The sequence below is a fragment of the Nyctereutes procyonoides genome, unplaced genomic scaffold, assembly GCF_905146905.1.
Source record: "Nyctereutes procyonoides isolate TBG_1078 unplaced genomic scaffold, NYPRO_anot_genome, whole genome shotgun sequence".
NCBI lineage: Eukaryota > Metazoa > Chordata > Mammalia > Carnivora > Canidae > Nyctereutes > Nyctereutes procyonoides.
In genome coordinates this window covers 16,291,125-16,307,269 of record NW_026575042.1, presented here as the reverse complement: position 1 = coordinate 16,307,269, position 16,145 = coordinate 16,291,125, and the positions used below count along the sequence as shown (strand labels likewise).

The 16,145-nt window shown below is 37.6% G+C and overlaps 2 protein-coding genes across 2 annotated transcripts in view; one reads left to right on the top strand and one right to left on the bottom strand.

Annotated features, from left to right (window-relative positions):
• The window catches only part of CMC1 (C-X9-C motif containing 1), an 83,685-nt gene extending 72,853 nt beyond the window's left edge, over positions 1-10,832 (top strand). The window contains exons 3-4 of the mRNA XM_055321245.1: positions 7,127-7,217; positions 10,578-10,832. Of these exons, the coding sequence (XP_055177220.1) occupies positions 7,127-7,217; positions 10,578-10,698 (212 nt within the window). The 3' untranslated portion in view covers positions 10,699-10,832. The remainder of the gene's footprint in view (positions 1-7,126; positions 7,218-10,577) is intronic.
• Positions 10,833-13,193: 2,361 nt separating this feature from the next.
• AZI2 (5-azacytidine induced 2) overlaps positions 13,194-16,145 on the bottom strand; it is a 35,354-nt gene continuing 32,402 nt past the window's right edge. The window contains 2 exon segments of the mRNA XM_055321243.1: positions 13,194-15,196; positions 15,199-15,285. Coding sequence (XP_055177218.1) covers positions 14,874-15,196; positions 15,199-15,285 — 410 coding nt within the window. The 3' untranslated portion in view covers positions 13,194-14,873.

Sequence of the window (16,145 nt, the reverse complement as noted above, 5' to 3'; positions counted from 1 at the left end):
GGTGATGAGTTCTTTTAACTTTTGTTTGGGAAACTCTTTATCTCTCCTTCTATTCTGAATGATAGCCTTGCTGGATAGAGTAATCTTGGCTGCACGTTTTTGTGTTTTTTTTTTTTTTTTCCTTTCAGCACTTTGAATATATCAGCCACTTTCTTCTGCCCTATAAAGTTTCTGCTGAGAAATCAACTGATAGCCTTATGAGGTTGCCCTTGTATGTAACCTGTTTTTTTTTTTTTTTTTCTTGGCACTTTTAAAATTCTCTTTATCACTACTTCTTGCCATTTTAATTATGTTTTGTCTTGGTGTGGACTTCCTTGGGTTAACTTTGTTTGGGGCATTGTATGCCTCCTCGGTTGCCCTTATATGTAACCTGTTTTTTTTTTTCTTGGTGCTTTTAAAATTCTCTTTATCACTACTTCTTTCCATTTTAATTATTTTTTGTCTTGGTGTGGACTTCCTTGGGTTAATTTTGTTTGGGGCATTATATGCCTCCTCAGTCTTGATTTGTTTTCTTCTTCAGTTTTGAGAAGTTTTCAGCTATTAATTCTTCAAGTATATTTTTGCCTCCTTTTCTTTCTCTTACTCTTCTGGTATTCCTATAACGTGGACTTTGATATGCTTGATGATGTGGCTGAGTTCCATAAGTCTATTTTCATCCTGTTTTGTTTTGGGTTGTTTTTTGTTTGTTCTGTTTTGTCTAGTTTTGGTCTCTCACCTACTCATCTTGATTGCTCTCCATTACATTACTGTGTCCTCTAAGTAACTGATTTGTTCTTTTGCTTCCTCTAGTCCACTATGTATTCCATCAGGTATGTTAATTTCATTTTTTGAGTTCACCTATGATTGTTTTCTTTTTTATGTTTTCTGTCTCTTTGTTAAGGATCTCACTGAAGTCTTCCACTTTTCTCTCAAGTCCAGTGAGTTATCTTTATGATTTATTACTTTAAATTCTCCATCAGACAGACCACTTTTCTCCATATTTCTTAGGTCTTTTGCTATGATTTTGTTCTGGTCTTTCATTTGAGACATTTTCCTCTGTCCTCAATTTGTCTAACTCTGTGTCTGTTTTATGTTTTCAACTCTTGAAAGTAGTGGCCTAATGAATAAGAGGTCTTGTAATGCCATACAGTTCAGTGTCCTCTGTTTAAGGGAACCTGGCACTTCAGGGGTGTCTTCTATGTGTGTCGCATTCACCCCAATGTCATGGTTTGGCCCCTTCAGTTTAGTTGTCTGCAGTGGCTCTCCACCTGTTGTGGGCAGTGTTTGGTTCCTGTGGTATTAGTGGACCATTCGGAAGCCACTTTGGGCTTGAGTTGAGTCAGACCAAGTGTTTGCTAGGGATGTAGTAGCACCAGTCTGTAGGGCACTTTCCCTTTGTTGTCCCCTGAGAAGCTTTCATTGCTAGGCATAACCTGCAATCAGACTCTTTGACCCACCCCATTCAGACTAGTGTGTGTGGTTATCTTCCCTTCTCTCCAGGGCAGGAGTCACTTTGGAGTGGTGCTGGCCCCAATCATGGATGCTTGCACACTGCTAGGCTATGGTACTGCTTTGGATGGGCTCTGGCCAAGAGTGTATTGGAGGGGGCTGCTCTGTAGAAGCTCACTGTAATAGAAGCTGCAGTGTTGGCAATATTTTGGGGGGGGCAGGGGATGGCACACTGTTAGTTAGATGGCAAGTGTTGGTGCTAGGCTGGTTCTGGCAGGTGGCTTGTGTTTATGCTAGGGGACAGGGGTGAGCAACTGCGCTTGTCAGCTCCTTTGTCCCTGGAGAGTTCCCCCAGTGATCCTTGTCCCTTGGGGGACAATCCCCGAGATGACTAAAATAACTCTCCCTTCTCTATGCCCCAGACATTTTTCAAACTGCTGCTTCCATGCTGCATCTCTGAGGGCTGTTTGTTGTGCTGTCTCTTTAAGGATGAGGATTTGGTTTCCTCTTGCCCTCCCAGCTCTCCCAGAACTTGAGCCCACTGGTATTTGGTGTTCCCAGTGTTAAGCTCTGTTGATTGTAAGAACTCATGAAATTTGACCCCTTTGGTGTTCAAAGCCAAATGTTATGGGGATTTGTCTTTTCCATGTGGGCTCTTCACTATGAGAGTCTATTTCTCTTTTCTCTCCACATGCCTAGTATCCTTCTCTCCCATGGACAGTCCCATAGGTCCATTTAGTTCCCCACCATGTCTCCACCCTTTCTACCTTCCTTCAGGTGGCCTCTTCTCTACATTTCAATGCAGGGTTTGTTTTGCCAGTCTTGAGATCATTTTCAACTGATGTCAGTGTTATCTAGTTGTATTGTGGGACAAGGTGAGCTTAGATTCTTCCTACTCTGCAGTCTTCCCTAGAAAATATCCAAGAACCATTTTAAAACCTGCGCAGTATTAATATATCATTGCCTTTTGGTTTTTCATAAGTAGAAGTCCTGTCTCTTCCAAGAGCTACATACTAAATGCTCTTTGTTAGAATCACATCTTATTTAATTTTCTAACAGATGGACATAATGAATCTGAATATCCCCCTAAGCTTTTACATTTCTTTTAAATATCAAATTTTTGCAAATATCTTCTCCCATTCAGTAGGTTACCTTTTCATTCTGTTGATAGTCTCCTTTGCTGTGCAGAAGTTTTTTATTTTGATCTGGTCCCAGTAGTTTATATTTGTTTTTGCTTCCCTTGCCTCAGAAGACATATCTTAAAAAAAAAAAAAAAATGTTTCCAAGGCTGATGTCAAAGAGATTACTGCTAATGTTTTCTTCTAGGAGTTTTATGGTTTCAAGTCTCATATTTAGGCCATTAATCCATTTGGAGTTTATTTTTGTATATGGTATAAGACAGTAGTCCAGTTTCATTCTTTTGTATATAGCTCTCTGGTTTTCCCAACACCATTTGTTGAAGAGAATGTCATTTCCCCATTGCATATTCTTGCCTCCTTTATCAAAGATTAATTGTTTGTATAAGTGTGGGTTTATTTCTTGGCTTTCTATTCTGTTTAATTGATCTTTGTGTCTGTTTTTTATGCCGGTATTATATTGTTTTATTAGAGCTTTATATTATAACTTGAAGTCTGGGACTGTGATCTAGCTTTGTTCTTTCTCAAAATTGCTTTGGCTATTTAGGTTCTTTTGTGGTTCCAAATAAGCTTTAAGATTATGTGTTCTAGTTCTGTGAAAAATGCTATTGGTATTTTGATAGGGATTGCATTGAATCTGTAGGTCACTTTGTGTATTATGGGCATTTTAACAATATTCTTTCAATCCATAAGCATGGAATATCTTTCCATTTGTGTTGTCTTCAATTTCTTTCCTCAGTGTTTTATAGTTTTCAGGGTATAGGTTTTTTTCACCTCCTTGGTTAAGTTTATTCCTACATATTTTGTTCTTTTTGGTACAATTGTAAGTGGAATGGTTTTAGTTTCTGTTACCTCATTATCAGAAACACAACCAATTTTTGTGTATTAGTTTTATATACTACAAGTTTACCGAATTCATTTATCACTTCTAATAGTTCTTTGATGGAGTATTTAAGTTCTTCTGTGTACCATATCATGTCATCTGCAAATAGTGATAGTATTATTTCTTCCTTACCAAGTTGGATACCTTTTATTTATTTTTCTAGTCTGATTGCTATAGCAAGGACTCCCAGAACTGTGTTGAAAAAAAGCAGAATGGGCTTCCTTGTCTTGTTCCTGATTTTTAGGAAAAGCTCTGTTTTTCACCATTGAGTATGATATAAACCATGGATTTTTCATATATGACCTTTATTATGTTGAAGTATGTTCCCTTTGAACCTCCTTTGTTCTTACATCTTATCAGCTGCTTTTTCTGCATCTGTCAAGATGATCAAATGATTTTTGATCCCTTTGTCTTGTTAATGTGATCTATCACATTGATTGATTTGTGAATAATGAGCCACTCTTATATCCCTGGAATAAATCCCACTATTGTGAATTTTTAAATGTATTGTGGAATCAGTGTTTTTATATTTTATTGGGAATTTAAGAATCTATGTTCATCAGAGATACTGGCCAATAGTTTTCCTTTTTTGTAGTGCCTTTATCTGGTTTTGGTATCGGGGTGATACTGTTCTTGTATAATGAACTTGGAAGTTTTCCTCTTCTATTTTTGGGAATAGTTTGAGAAGAATAGGTGCCAGGTTCTTGACATTTTAAAGAAAGTCTTAAATGCTCTCTTTAGGTTCTTAAATTTTGAAATAATTTTTTAATCTCTGTTTTTGTTTATTGATATTCATTTGCATTTCCTTAAGATATGCTTAAATGCATGAACTTTTGTTTTCATAATCTTTAATGGTAATATTATATATGAGCATTTAAGCTTTATAACATTTAGCATTGGAAGACAAAGAATTTATTTGGATGCCTTGGAATACTGTTTTATTTATTTTTATTTATTATTTTTTTAGAATACTGTTTTAGAAATCAGTTGGCAGTATTAGCAACATCATTATTATATGAACGTATGCTAATATGGTATGAAAGCAAGATCTTCATTAAAATCTTGTAGCTAAACAAGTGACAAAAACCTTACAAACAGCTTGAGGCTATAGGCCAGTCACGGTTATTCCTGAAGAGATGTGGACAAGTGTGAAAATATATAGACTGTGCCTTTATTGTGGTCAGAACACGTAAATGCTATCTTACATCAATTCCCTATCAAGAATATTTTTATTCATATTAGGAAAAATGGATCTGAAAATAATAGTGTTTAAGCTTTATGTTGTGATCTATCAAATGTAAAAGTATTGGGTTTATTAAACTCAGAAAGTGGACTTTTGATAATAGCCATTGTGTTTGCATTTCCAGGAAAGGAAGGTCTTGATCACCTAGTGTATTTTCATTAGGCAAATTCATGATGCTAATGATTTTTCTTCTAGACACTATCTTAGCATGAACTGGTCTGCGGCAGGTCTAGTGAGGTTACAGTAAGGTTGGGTGATGCAGAGCAATCAGTCCATGGTTCTTCACCACTATGGAATGTGGCAGTTCCCTTAAAGAAGACCTTAGCCAGCTTTAGTCACTTCTGGGATAACTTTATGTACATATTCCCTTTGAGGATATCCCAGGTCTTTTTTTTTTTTTTTTTTTTTTTTTTGCCTTAGGATTTTTTAAATTTATTTGAGAGAGGGCTTGAGCACAAGTAGGGGGGGAGGCACAGAGGGAGAGAGAGAAGCAGACCTCCGTTGAGCAGGAATCTTGTTACGGGGCTCAATCCCAGGACCCCAAGATCATGACCTAAGCCGAAGGCAGATGCTTAATCAACTGAGCCACCCAGATGTCCCACAAACTGGGTTCCCAGGTCTTAATTCTTACTCAGAATCCTAACTGTTGCTTGTAAAAAGTAGATCTTAATATCATGCTGTAAATAGAAAAATTCACATATAGGAATACTAATTACATTCCAGAGTGAGAGTTAATGGGCTTTCTGAGAGCCATGTAGCCAGCCACCCCTCAGCATCTCCACTTATCTCCAGTGAGCTGATTGTAAGTCTGTTTTGCCTTTCTGAGTTGGAGGAAGTCCTTAGTCAAGGTCACAAAGGCAATTGCCTTGGTCTCATTTGGCTCCTGAGTCCAGCTCATGTGCACGAAGTGGGACAGAATGTCTGTAGGTGAAGTAAAGAAAGACACCTGATGGGTTCAGGCATCAGAGAGCAACGGTGGGACTGCCAGCAGTGGAGAAGAAGCAGCTACAGGAAGCTCATGCTGTGTGTCTTTGATGTGGAGTGTTATTGCATGTCACCCAGTTTCATGCGATCACACACATTAAAAATTTGAATTAATTTCCTGCATCTGTTGTCCTTGTCCCCATTTTACCACTTACCCTTCAGAGTATGCTGTGACACTTCAGATAGATACAGATGTCTGTTTTGTAGGGCTCTTGTCCAGCAAAGCCCTTCTGATGAGTTCTTTATGCATTTAATAAATCTCAATCATTTCCAGTGTGCTTGGGTTTAAAAATATTTTTGGTATGTATTACCTGTCTTCTGGAGACCCCTGAATTACCTGCTTGCTGTTTTTGTTTTTTTTTGTTTTTTTTACCTGCTTGCTTTAAGATAATTACAAATTACATTCTTTAGTAACCAGAAGGATAATGCATAACTCAAGAAAAGAGGGAAATCTTAATTTTGCATTAAAGGAGTTATAAAAGATTCAGAAAACATGTTTTACCTACACCTTCTTTGTGAGGAAGATAGTGTATTTTAGTCTGATGTGGAAATGGTTGATTACTTACAGCAGGTTGGAAATGGCAGAGCTGAGACTAGAGCAGCCAGTGGACAAGTAGGGGAGTAGCTGCCGCGAAGCGCACTGTCCTGTGGAAGGAATAAGGCAGGACTGAGTCTGCCCCGAAGCTAACTGGATTATGGTTGGGGTGAGAGTGCTGAGGAGGCAGGATGCCAAGGGCTCAGTACAACTTAAAAGGCAAACACCAGAATGGAAATTAGAAAGCGGTTTTCAGGGGCATCTAAGAGTTGACTTAGGAATGGAGTGGGACCCCTATTACCAGGTATTAAGGCCCTATGACAGGATTGTCCTAAAGGGGGTGCCATCAGGTGACATGCAGAGACTAGACAGCAGTTGCCTGTGTCTGGAAACAACTCCTCTGTTACTCTCATACTCATAAAAGATATCCCTTTTCTCTGTTAGAAATCTAACTTATTCTCTGCTTCCCTTCTATCTCCGTGAGGCCTCTTCAGAGATCCTCTCTCCCCTCTTTTGGAGTTCATCCTTTATTTCTGCAGTTAATGGCATTTGTCCTATTCTGCCTTTTATTCATGTGCATGTCTGTTGTGGAGTGTGTATTATGTGCCAAGCACAATCTGGGTAAGAGATGTTAAATTGATGAGTATTTTAGAGTTGTTAAAAATTAGGAGTGCCTGGGTGGTATAGTTGGTTGAACAACCGGATGACTCTTGGTTTCGGTTCAGGTCATGATCTTGGGGTTGTGGGATCAAGCCCCGTGTTGGGCTCCGTACTCAGCACAGAATGTACTTGGGACTCCCCCCGCCCCTCTGCACCTCAGCCCCATGTGTGTGCGCTCTGTCTCTTTCTCTTGCTCTTTCTCTCGAATAAATCTTTGATGTAACTGCAAGTCTTTTTTTTTCTCTCCACTTTTTCAGATTTTACCAGATGTTGCAAGGATTCTGGAATCCTTATGGTAGTAAAATGCCGGAAAGAAAATTCTGCATTGAAAGAATGTCTAACTGCTCAGTGAGTAGTCACCACATTGTTCGTGCTGCTCTGTGTGTATGCATATAATATATGTTGTAGGTAAGAGCATGTAATATATGTAGTAGGTAATCTTACATGTACTAGATTCTGTAGTTTGCCCCATAAAATCTTTGATATTTTTAGTTGAGTCTGAGATTTCAGTTTGTTAAATATTAAGCAACATATTAAAGATCTTGTCAAGGTATGTGAGCTAACATTGTATCTGATTAAGAATATGAGGTCAGCAAACAAAAATACAGGATTTTCCATATGACTTAGCAAATTCCTTTTCATGAACAGATTGATCTGTAGAGTATATTATAGGTGGGCTTTTTTGTCTCTTCTAATGAAAAAGTATTGAGTTAGATGATTTGTCAGCCTTGTGATTTGGGGATTAATAGAATTTCACTTTTGGGAAGTTATAATCAAATGAAGGATACAAAGGTAATTTTAGATTTTTGAAGTTAATCAATTTAAAAATAATTCTTAAATATCATGTTCACTGACATTTAGTTGAATATTATAATTAAAATTTGCAAAGTTCTTTGAATGCAAGTGCTTCCTTTTTTTTTTTTTTTTTTTTAAAGAGCTTAGTTTTAGAGAGAGTGCATGTGCAAGCATGAGCAGGTGTGGGGCCAAGAGGGAAAGAATCTCAAGCAGACTCCATGCTGAGCTCAGAGCCCGATGTGGGGCTCAGTCTCACAACTCTGACCTGAGCCAAAACCAAGAATCAGATGCTTAGCTGACTGAGCCACCCAGACGCCCCAAGTGCTTTCTGTTTTATCTCCCCATTTTTTTATTGTCTACATTATTGATAGTATTGCAGAATACTTTAGTATTGTTAACTGGCCGTTGTGAGGTCTTAGTTTTGGTTATCTCTTATTTCCTTCTATACTCTGCTTCTCTAGCCTGTGAAACGTACAGGTCAGCATGTTTTGATGCTTCCTTAGGGAAGTATAGAATATATATCTGAATCAAATATTTGTTTTCGTTTTTGATAGCATACAATGTACATAGGTATTTAAATTTACAGACTTATTTTGGAATTCTGTAGCTAGAAGACTTGGAGGTTAAATTAATCCCTACATTTCTAGATGAGGAAACACACCCTTATTTATGGGCCAGGACCTGCACAAGGCATTTCATCATAGAGGAGTAAAAGCTCCTTCTGTAACTTGTTTTTCTTCAATTCTATTCCCTCATGCTCCCAAGAGACGTATAATGAATAAATGAACCTGTTAAACTTCTTTGTGACTGGATTTAAATTCTCTTTTATATATTAAATTTTTATATCTTAGTTTTAGCCATCATAATAACTTGTTCTTAGTTTGCCGTATTATCTCTGCCTCTGAGACGGGCATCATTAGAGCAAAAGGACAGGAGTGCCAACGGTGGAGAGGCCAGCTTGGGCTTACCCTCTGGCCCAGCCAGAGCTTAGCTAGCTGTGCAGTGCAGCCCCAGGCAAGTTCCTCTCAGGGCATGGGAAAATTATTCCTCATGGAGTATTGTGAGGGTTTGTACATAAACTCATTACAACAGTGCCTGGCACATAGTAGATAGTCAATAAGTGGTAGCTCTTTCTAAATTGTATTAAGTTTTTGTTACCTGAATATTAATAATTTAATATCCTTTCATCTCTTTCCCCTGGAAATAGGAGAAAATAAGAGCTTGTAGTCTATTCTGGGGGAAGGCACTGGGAAGAGTTGGAGGAGGCTGCTTCTGTTTAAGAGAAAGTGAAGGAAATAGAGAGTTGTGACATTTGCTGAAAGTAAATGGACTTAAGGATTTTACTTGACTTTAAGTCTCAACACTCTGTTTCTTCATCTTAGAATAAAGTGCTCTGCTTTACTACTGACATTCCATGAAGTTAACCACAGCATTCTCTCTTCCTAGTGATGTTTTTCAACATGAATGCTTATTCTCTTTTGGTCTCATCATCATTCATTCCTCTATAAACTGCAGTCTCACTTCTGCCCCCTTCCACTGAGATTGCTCCTCCTAAAGTTTCTAATGGGTTCATGGTAGCCAGATGCAGTGAATTTCACTCTTTACTTGAACTCTCTCCAAAAATTATGTAAAATTCCCTTTTATCTGGCATCCCTTTTATACTCCTTCCTGTTCCCCCAATATCTCGTTTATCAGCCTTTTGTTCCTTAACTGATTCCTTAAAACAGGTGCCCTCTTCTCTCATGCTTATGCCTGCAAAAGCTGTTTGTACCCATGGATTTGGTTCCTATGGGTCGTGAGTTTTTTGCTTTCTTCAGGTCCCAAACTGAACTACCTCCTTTTCTTCCTCCTGCATCATGTGTCTAGAATTTAGAGTCTTTCTTGTCTCCTAACTCTAAATGGTTATTTCCTAGTGATTTCATTACCCAAATCTTCTCCAGATCCATTTTGTCCTTTTCATCACAACTTCTCAGTGAGCTTAGGCCCTCATCAATCTTGTCTGGATTACTGTGGTAGTTATTTACTGGGCATCCTGCCTCTCACCCTGCTGCCACCTTTTGGCCACATGCTGTCAGCTTCGTCTAAGACACAAAACTGATCTTTGAGTTGCTCTGTTAAGTGTCCCGTCGCCTTCAGCATAGATTCCGGCCTCTTGTGACAGTGACCTTCATGATACAGCCCTTTCCCTATCTGGCTTCATCCCAGGCCCTTTCTCTTAGGAACGGATTTATTCGTTCTTCATGCCTCAGTTTTTCATCTTGGTGCCTATCCAGTGTACCTCCAATATGGATGGATGTGATCTTTCAGTGCGACTCCCACACTTCTGCTTGCTGTCTGTCCCCTCCCTGCTTCTTCCCAATGTTTCCATGTGCGCTGGGCCCCACCTACGACACAGTGCTTTGTACACTTCCTTGTGGTGCAGGCTTTACTTGTCTGTTCCCAGAGCCTCACAGGCTCCTTGAGGATAGGTGCTGTGCCGCTCACTGCTCTGTCCTGGTTCCCCTCCCCTTTAAACTAGTTTAATAGCCTAATGTTTGCAATAAATTTATGATCATTTCTTAAAATCACCTTCTAAAGATTGTACCTGATGAAATGTCGGAATTTTACTAAAGTAAGCTTGTATTAAACACTTGCCGAGTTTTGTTTTTTTGTTTTTTTTTAATTTTTTATTTATTTATGATAGGCACACATTGAGAGAGAGAGAGAGAGAGAGAGAGAGAGAGAGAGAGTGTGTCAGAGACACAGGCAGAGGGAGAAGCAGGCTCCATGCACCTGGAGCCCGATGTGGGATTTGATCCCGGGTCTCCAGGATCGCACCCTGGGCCAAAGGCAGGCGCCAAACCACTGCGCCACCCAGGGATCCTCGTTTTTTTTGTTTTTTTTTTTTTAAAGATTTTCATTTCCTTCTTGTAGTTATAATGATCCAGCATTTTATGAAGAATGCAAAATGGAATACCTGAAGGAAAGAGAAGAATTCAGAAAAACTGGAATTCCTTCCAAGAAAAGGCTGCAGAAGCTTCCTACAAGCATGTAGGCAAACACTCTGATACTCAGAAGCTCTGATACTCCTGGAAATCATCACCTGAAATAATGGACTCAAAGAAGTATTTGCTTTGTCCTAAGTTATGGAAATATTAATTTTATCTGGAATAAAGATTTTTTTTTTAATTTCAAAGTCAGGTTTATCAAAAGGGATGGGAGTGGTAAATAGTGAAATGGGATATGATCTACATGGCTGTCATGGATATTTTGTAAATTTTTCCACAATCACATTTGTAGAACAGTGATACTGAGCTTTAGGGTTGTATATAGACCTTATATTACTTTCATCCAGTGTGTAGACTAATGGCTAATCATAGGGACCAGAAGTAATCAAAGTTGGAAAGGACAATTGTCAAAGGTGTAAATAACGTAGGACAGAATAGTGACGAATCAGAATCCTTCCTCGTTCTGTCACTTACTAGTTATGTAACCATGGAAATAATTTTCATAGTTACAGTGGGGATTATTGCAGGTAAGTAGAGTATGTAGGGCAGTGCTTCAGATGTGGTAAATAGCTCTTTAATGGTTGTTATTAATAGTAGTAAATGATTATTTGGAAATAGATGAAGAAAAAGTACTTGTACATGAATTTAATTTTACTTACAAGTTTGATGGAAAATTTCCTAAAATGAATTATATTTCCTTGACCTGTTAATTTGGCTGCTGAAAATATTTTAATGATTTCAGGAGCTAATGTAAAAAAAAATTACCTGGAACCAATAAGTTGGTTCCAGGTTGAGTTTAATATTAAAAATTGCTTTTCTTCCATGGGCTGTTAACTCTTCACTATAGCCGCTGAAACCAGTTTCCAGGTAAGTAAAATTTATATATATAGTTCTCATTAAAATCACAAATAGAAATTACTACATACTAGGACAAGATTTAACTTTGCCCCAATCCCATTAAACAGCTCGAAGATTTTTTTTTTTTAAAGAACTTAAAGCAGATAGGATCGTAGGAAACCAATGTGATGTTCAAGTTCCTTACTTGAACATACAAGTGAACTGCTCAAATAACTATTTAACTGTTATTTGAAACCTAAAGAAACCACATTTTCCCAGGCCACAGATCAAAAGGAAGATTACTAGAGCAGACAAAAGCAAAGCAAATATAGAAACCTAGAGACCACATACCATAGGGGTAAACAAGCCTATATTCTTCTGTTGGCCTTTTGGTATTGGTACATTTCCTAGAGCACAGGGCCTTAATTTTTGTTTTTAACGATGCAAATGAAGAAAAGGCAGACAGTTTGCAAAAGCTAGTGAAATATATAATCTGTGGCTAATTTATAATTTGGATGAGAATCAGAGGAGCCACCTTCAAGTTTATGTGGAAAATTCATGTATGTAGAGTCACTTTCCTCACAGGTGCCAGACAGTAGGTTATAGAAATATGTTCACTCCTCTATTATGTCAGGAACTAAACCATTTACCACAGCTTTCAAGATATCCATGCCTCACCACCATACTTGTCTACTTCTCTTAGTACAGCTGCCTCAGTTGTAGTCTGTCTTGCTCACGCAGACCTCTGGGTGATACTATTCTGTTAAGAAAGAGTGCACAGATTTTCTTTCCACTAAAGATCCACCCTTGTCAGTGTAGCCTTTCCAGATCAGATCATTACTGGTTTTGTGTGATTTGATCTTAAGTCTTTAAGTTTGATTTTTTCCCTATTTACTTGGTTTTCAATGTTTCACATAGGTATGCCCCTGCTCTGCTTAGGAATTGGGTTCCATTTTGGAAAAATCTCAGTTTCCTTTTAGAGAAGATGAAGATTTTATTTTCATGAATAGTAGATCAAAAGGAAGGAGTTAAGTGGCTTTTTGTAGTTACTTGTGTCCTCTTCATTGTGTTGTATAAATGCTGAACTGGGTTACACAAATCTAAGGATTAAAGACATTTTCAAGAGAAGCCTTTTGGAGCAAATTTCAAACAGTATGAAAGAAGTGGTATTGTCAACATACCATGTTCCATCTCAGGGGTGCGCCTGGGTGGTGCAGTCAGTTGAGCATCTTGGTCTCAGGTCAGGTCATGATCTCAGGGTCCTGGGATCCAGCCCTACATCGGACTTCACACACAGGAGGGAGTCTGCTGGAGTTTCTCCCTCTTCCTCCCCGCCACCATCTCAAATAGATTATCAACTACAGATGGGCCATTCTCATTTCTCTTTGAATCTTATGTGGAACAGAGACGATTATAAAGCACGCATTATAAAAATTTGTGGCAGGGTAACAGATTTTTTGGTTAATCTTTGCTAAAGAGTCTTACATATCATTTATTTAGTACTTAACACGGTAAAGAACATCAACCCCTGATTTCTGAGAGCATACATGTTTGATAGCCACCCTCTTGCTCAGATGGAAGAACTTTTTTTCCACTTAAAAGAAGTTGGTTTAATAAGACGAATGCCTGTTACACGAATCGAATGAACAACTACTACCTGACCCTGGAACACATAGGCAAGGACAGTATTTCACGTTTGCTTCAATTTCAAACAAAAATAATTTATTTTAATTAATTTCTTGGCCTTGTTCAAAACATTAATCAAGCCATTATCTCATATGACTTCTTTACAAAGAAGTTTCCAACCTTGGTTTTAAGAAAGGCAAACCAGCAAGCTACATTAGGGATTCTATAGAATATACAGCCTATGCAGCCACATGAGAAATAGTTCCTGCTGCTTTGTTATTACACAGGTAGTTGCTTCCTTTAGCTAAAGCCTGGAGTCTTGTATTTGTTTTATGCATATTGGGTTTTGTTCTATTACTTGGCAGGAGATTGTACTCCCTGGAGTCAGCTGTGTTCATTGGTCAGAATAAATTCCAGCATCTGACACCAATTCCATTAATCAGAGACAAGCTTGAATAAGTGAGTAAGATAATAGAAAGACAAAAATATCTGGTGAACGGTGAACATTGTTTATGTATGTATGCTATTCAGTTAATATAGAAGAGATCAGAGATATTCTTTTGAGTACAAGATATTTGAAACTGTCTATCAAAAAGGATAAAGGCCTCCTACATGAAACACTTTATCTCAGGCAAAAGATGTACAAGCCTACTAATACATTATATTACTAATATGTTAATACCACCACCCTGAAAGAATTTAGATAGATTTCCATGTGAAGCCATCCTTGTTATATCCTTGTTTATAAATGATAAGCCACTTAGAATCATAAAGCCTGGGAACATTTCATGATTGTACTATATCAATACAGCACAGAGTTTGGTTTATAGAATTACAATTCCTAATTTGGTTAAAGAAAAAAAAATCACTATCTCAATGACTAAAATGTTAAATTTCAAAAAAAGTAACAATTTTTAAGTTGCTCTACATAACAAGTAGGTACAGACCCTTTGAAAAAAATGACTTTATCCAGTTACATTATATAAATTTTACTTATGGACCACGAAGGCACAGATTTAGACTGAAACCTCTGTGGTGCTCTTTCTACTTCTAATTGAATAATATAGAAATACAGTACTTTACACACCACATAGTTTTTCAACTATCACTTTTTTTTCAGTAAGGCTCTGAAGGATGTATGGGACAAAGTTGGCTTCAATGATCAGGTTATTTCAAGTCTTAACACGTATTAAAAAACGATTTTAAGTCTTAAACTTTGAAACACAATAGCATATGGAGATGGAATAACCTGTAAGAGACACTGTTATTCAACTATAACAATTTTCATCTTTATGCAATACAAGGTCAATAGAAACATAACCTACTCATTTTGCCTTTTGTTCTTTTTTTGCAACTTAAAGCGACTTACATTTTTTCTCAGATATTAATGGCCTATTTTTATGAATGGGTATTTAGGCATTTCACATGCTTTATAAAACCATGTCTAAAAAACTTTAATTCCATTCTTTATGTGAGAGGCTGTTATTTACAATTACTATCGAAGGTACAACGGTCTCTGAAACACCTTATTTATTAATCCGTAGCATATGTCTGATTCTTAGCCAGAACATGGGAGTTGGAGGGTACTCTTTCATACTGGAAAATCAACTACATAATGTGGAACAGTATGTGCAAATGTATATACTGAAGAACTCTTGCAAAAGTTTAATCAAAATCTGCTTTCAGTTTGTTAAATAATTTCTTGAGAGAGCCTCTGAGATACAGTAACCTCATGACCAAGTCACGAATCTCTTTAGAATTAATTCTTAAAAAGACAGTTTTGATTATGTTGATCCAAGTAATGAAGTGGTGTTAGGTTGGGTAAAGGCAAAGTTTTATTTTTCATTTCCCCAAATGCTGTCTCACTTGATTTAGGAGGGCTTGGGAATACCCAAGAATTATCTTCCAGAGAATTTCTGCCATAAGAGTTGTGTTCCTGAAAGTTAGTACCATCATGAAGAATGGATCGCTCATTATCTGTCCATGATTGGAGAACTGCTTTCTCTGATAAAACCTTTATATCTCCTGGTAAAGGGGAAGATGTCGTATGGCAAACAGTTTTGCTGTTTGGTGAGAGGGGGAATGTCTTTTGTATGTTGCAGTAAAATTCGCCAAGTGCAGTTTTGTGCTGTCTTTCCCAAGGTCTTCCATGCATCCTACTGGGGAACAGGCTAAAAAGAAAGCACAGACTAAATGTCAGTTGTCAGTAGCACAGTAAATATGTAGCACTTCATTAATTTGGTTGGATCTAGAACTAATATTTCTAAGTTAGCGTGATCACTGGGATACTGTAACGTGAATGAAGACATGACAAATGATCCAAGTTCTAACCCTAGATCACTGTTTACTGACATTTTGACGTGAGGTTAAGTCATTAAATTGCTTCCAGGTGTCACTTCTCTCATCTGCAATATGAACATAGTAATCTTGTCCTGCCTATATCACAGAACTATTAATGAAAATGAAAAAATTCCACAATTTAAGAAGTTGGAAACCAATAAGGTTAAAATACAGGTAAGGATCCCCTTCTTGGCTCTTAATGTGGCTATGGAAGGCTGTTTACAGGTCACTCGAAACTAAGCTGTTGGGTAGCCTGGGTCGCTCAGGGGTTTAGTGCCACCTTCAGCCCGGGGCATGATCCTGGAGACCGGGAATCGAGTCCCACATCAGGCTCCCTACATGGAGCCTGCTTCTTCCTCTGCCTGTGTCTCTGCCTCTCTCTGTCTCTCATGAATAAATAATAAAATCTTTAGAACAGCTTAGTTTTTTTTTAAGTAATATTTTGTTAAATACTTCTTTACTTACTCAAATCTTTTTTTCCATAGGTGCTTCAAAAGTAAATTTTTTCAGAAATAATTCTGTGAATTGATGAGGCTTAAAAGAAGTTTTAATATACATATCCAAAGGCTTTTAGAGATAAAACAGTTTGTTTCTTAAACACATATTTCTCTGGTTACAATATCATCAAGAAAAAAAACATACTCAGTTCACACATAACGGCTCAGAAAACAAACTGCTTTAAAGCTATTAT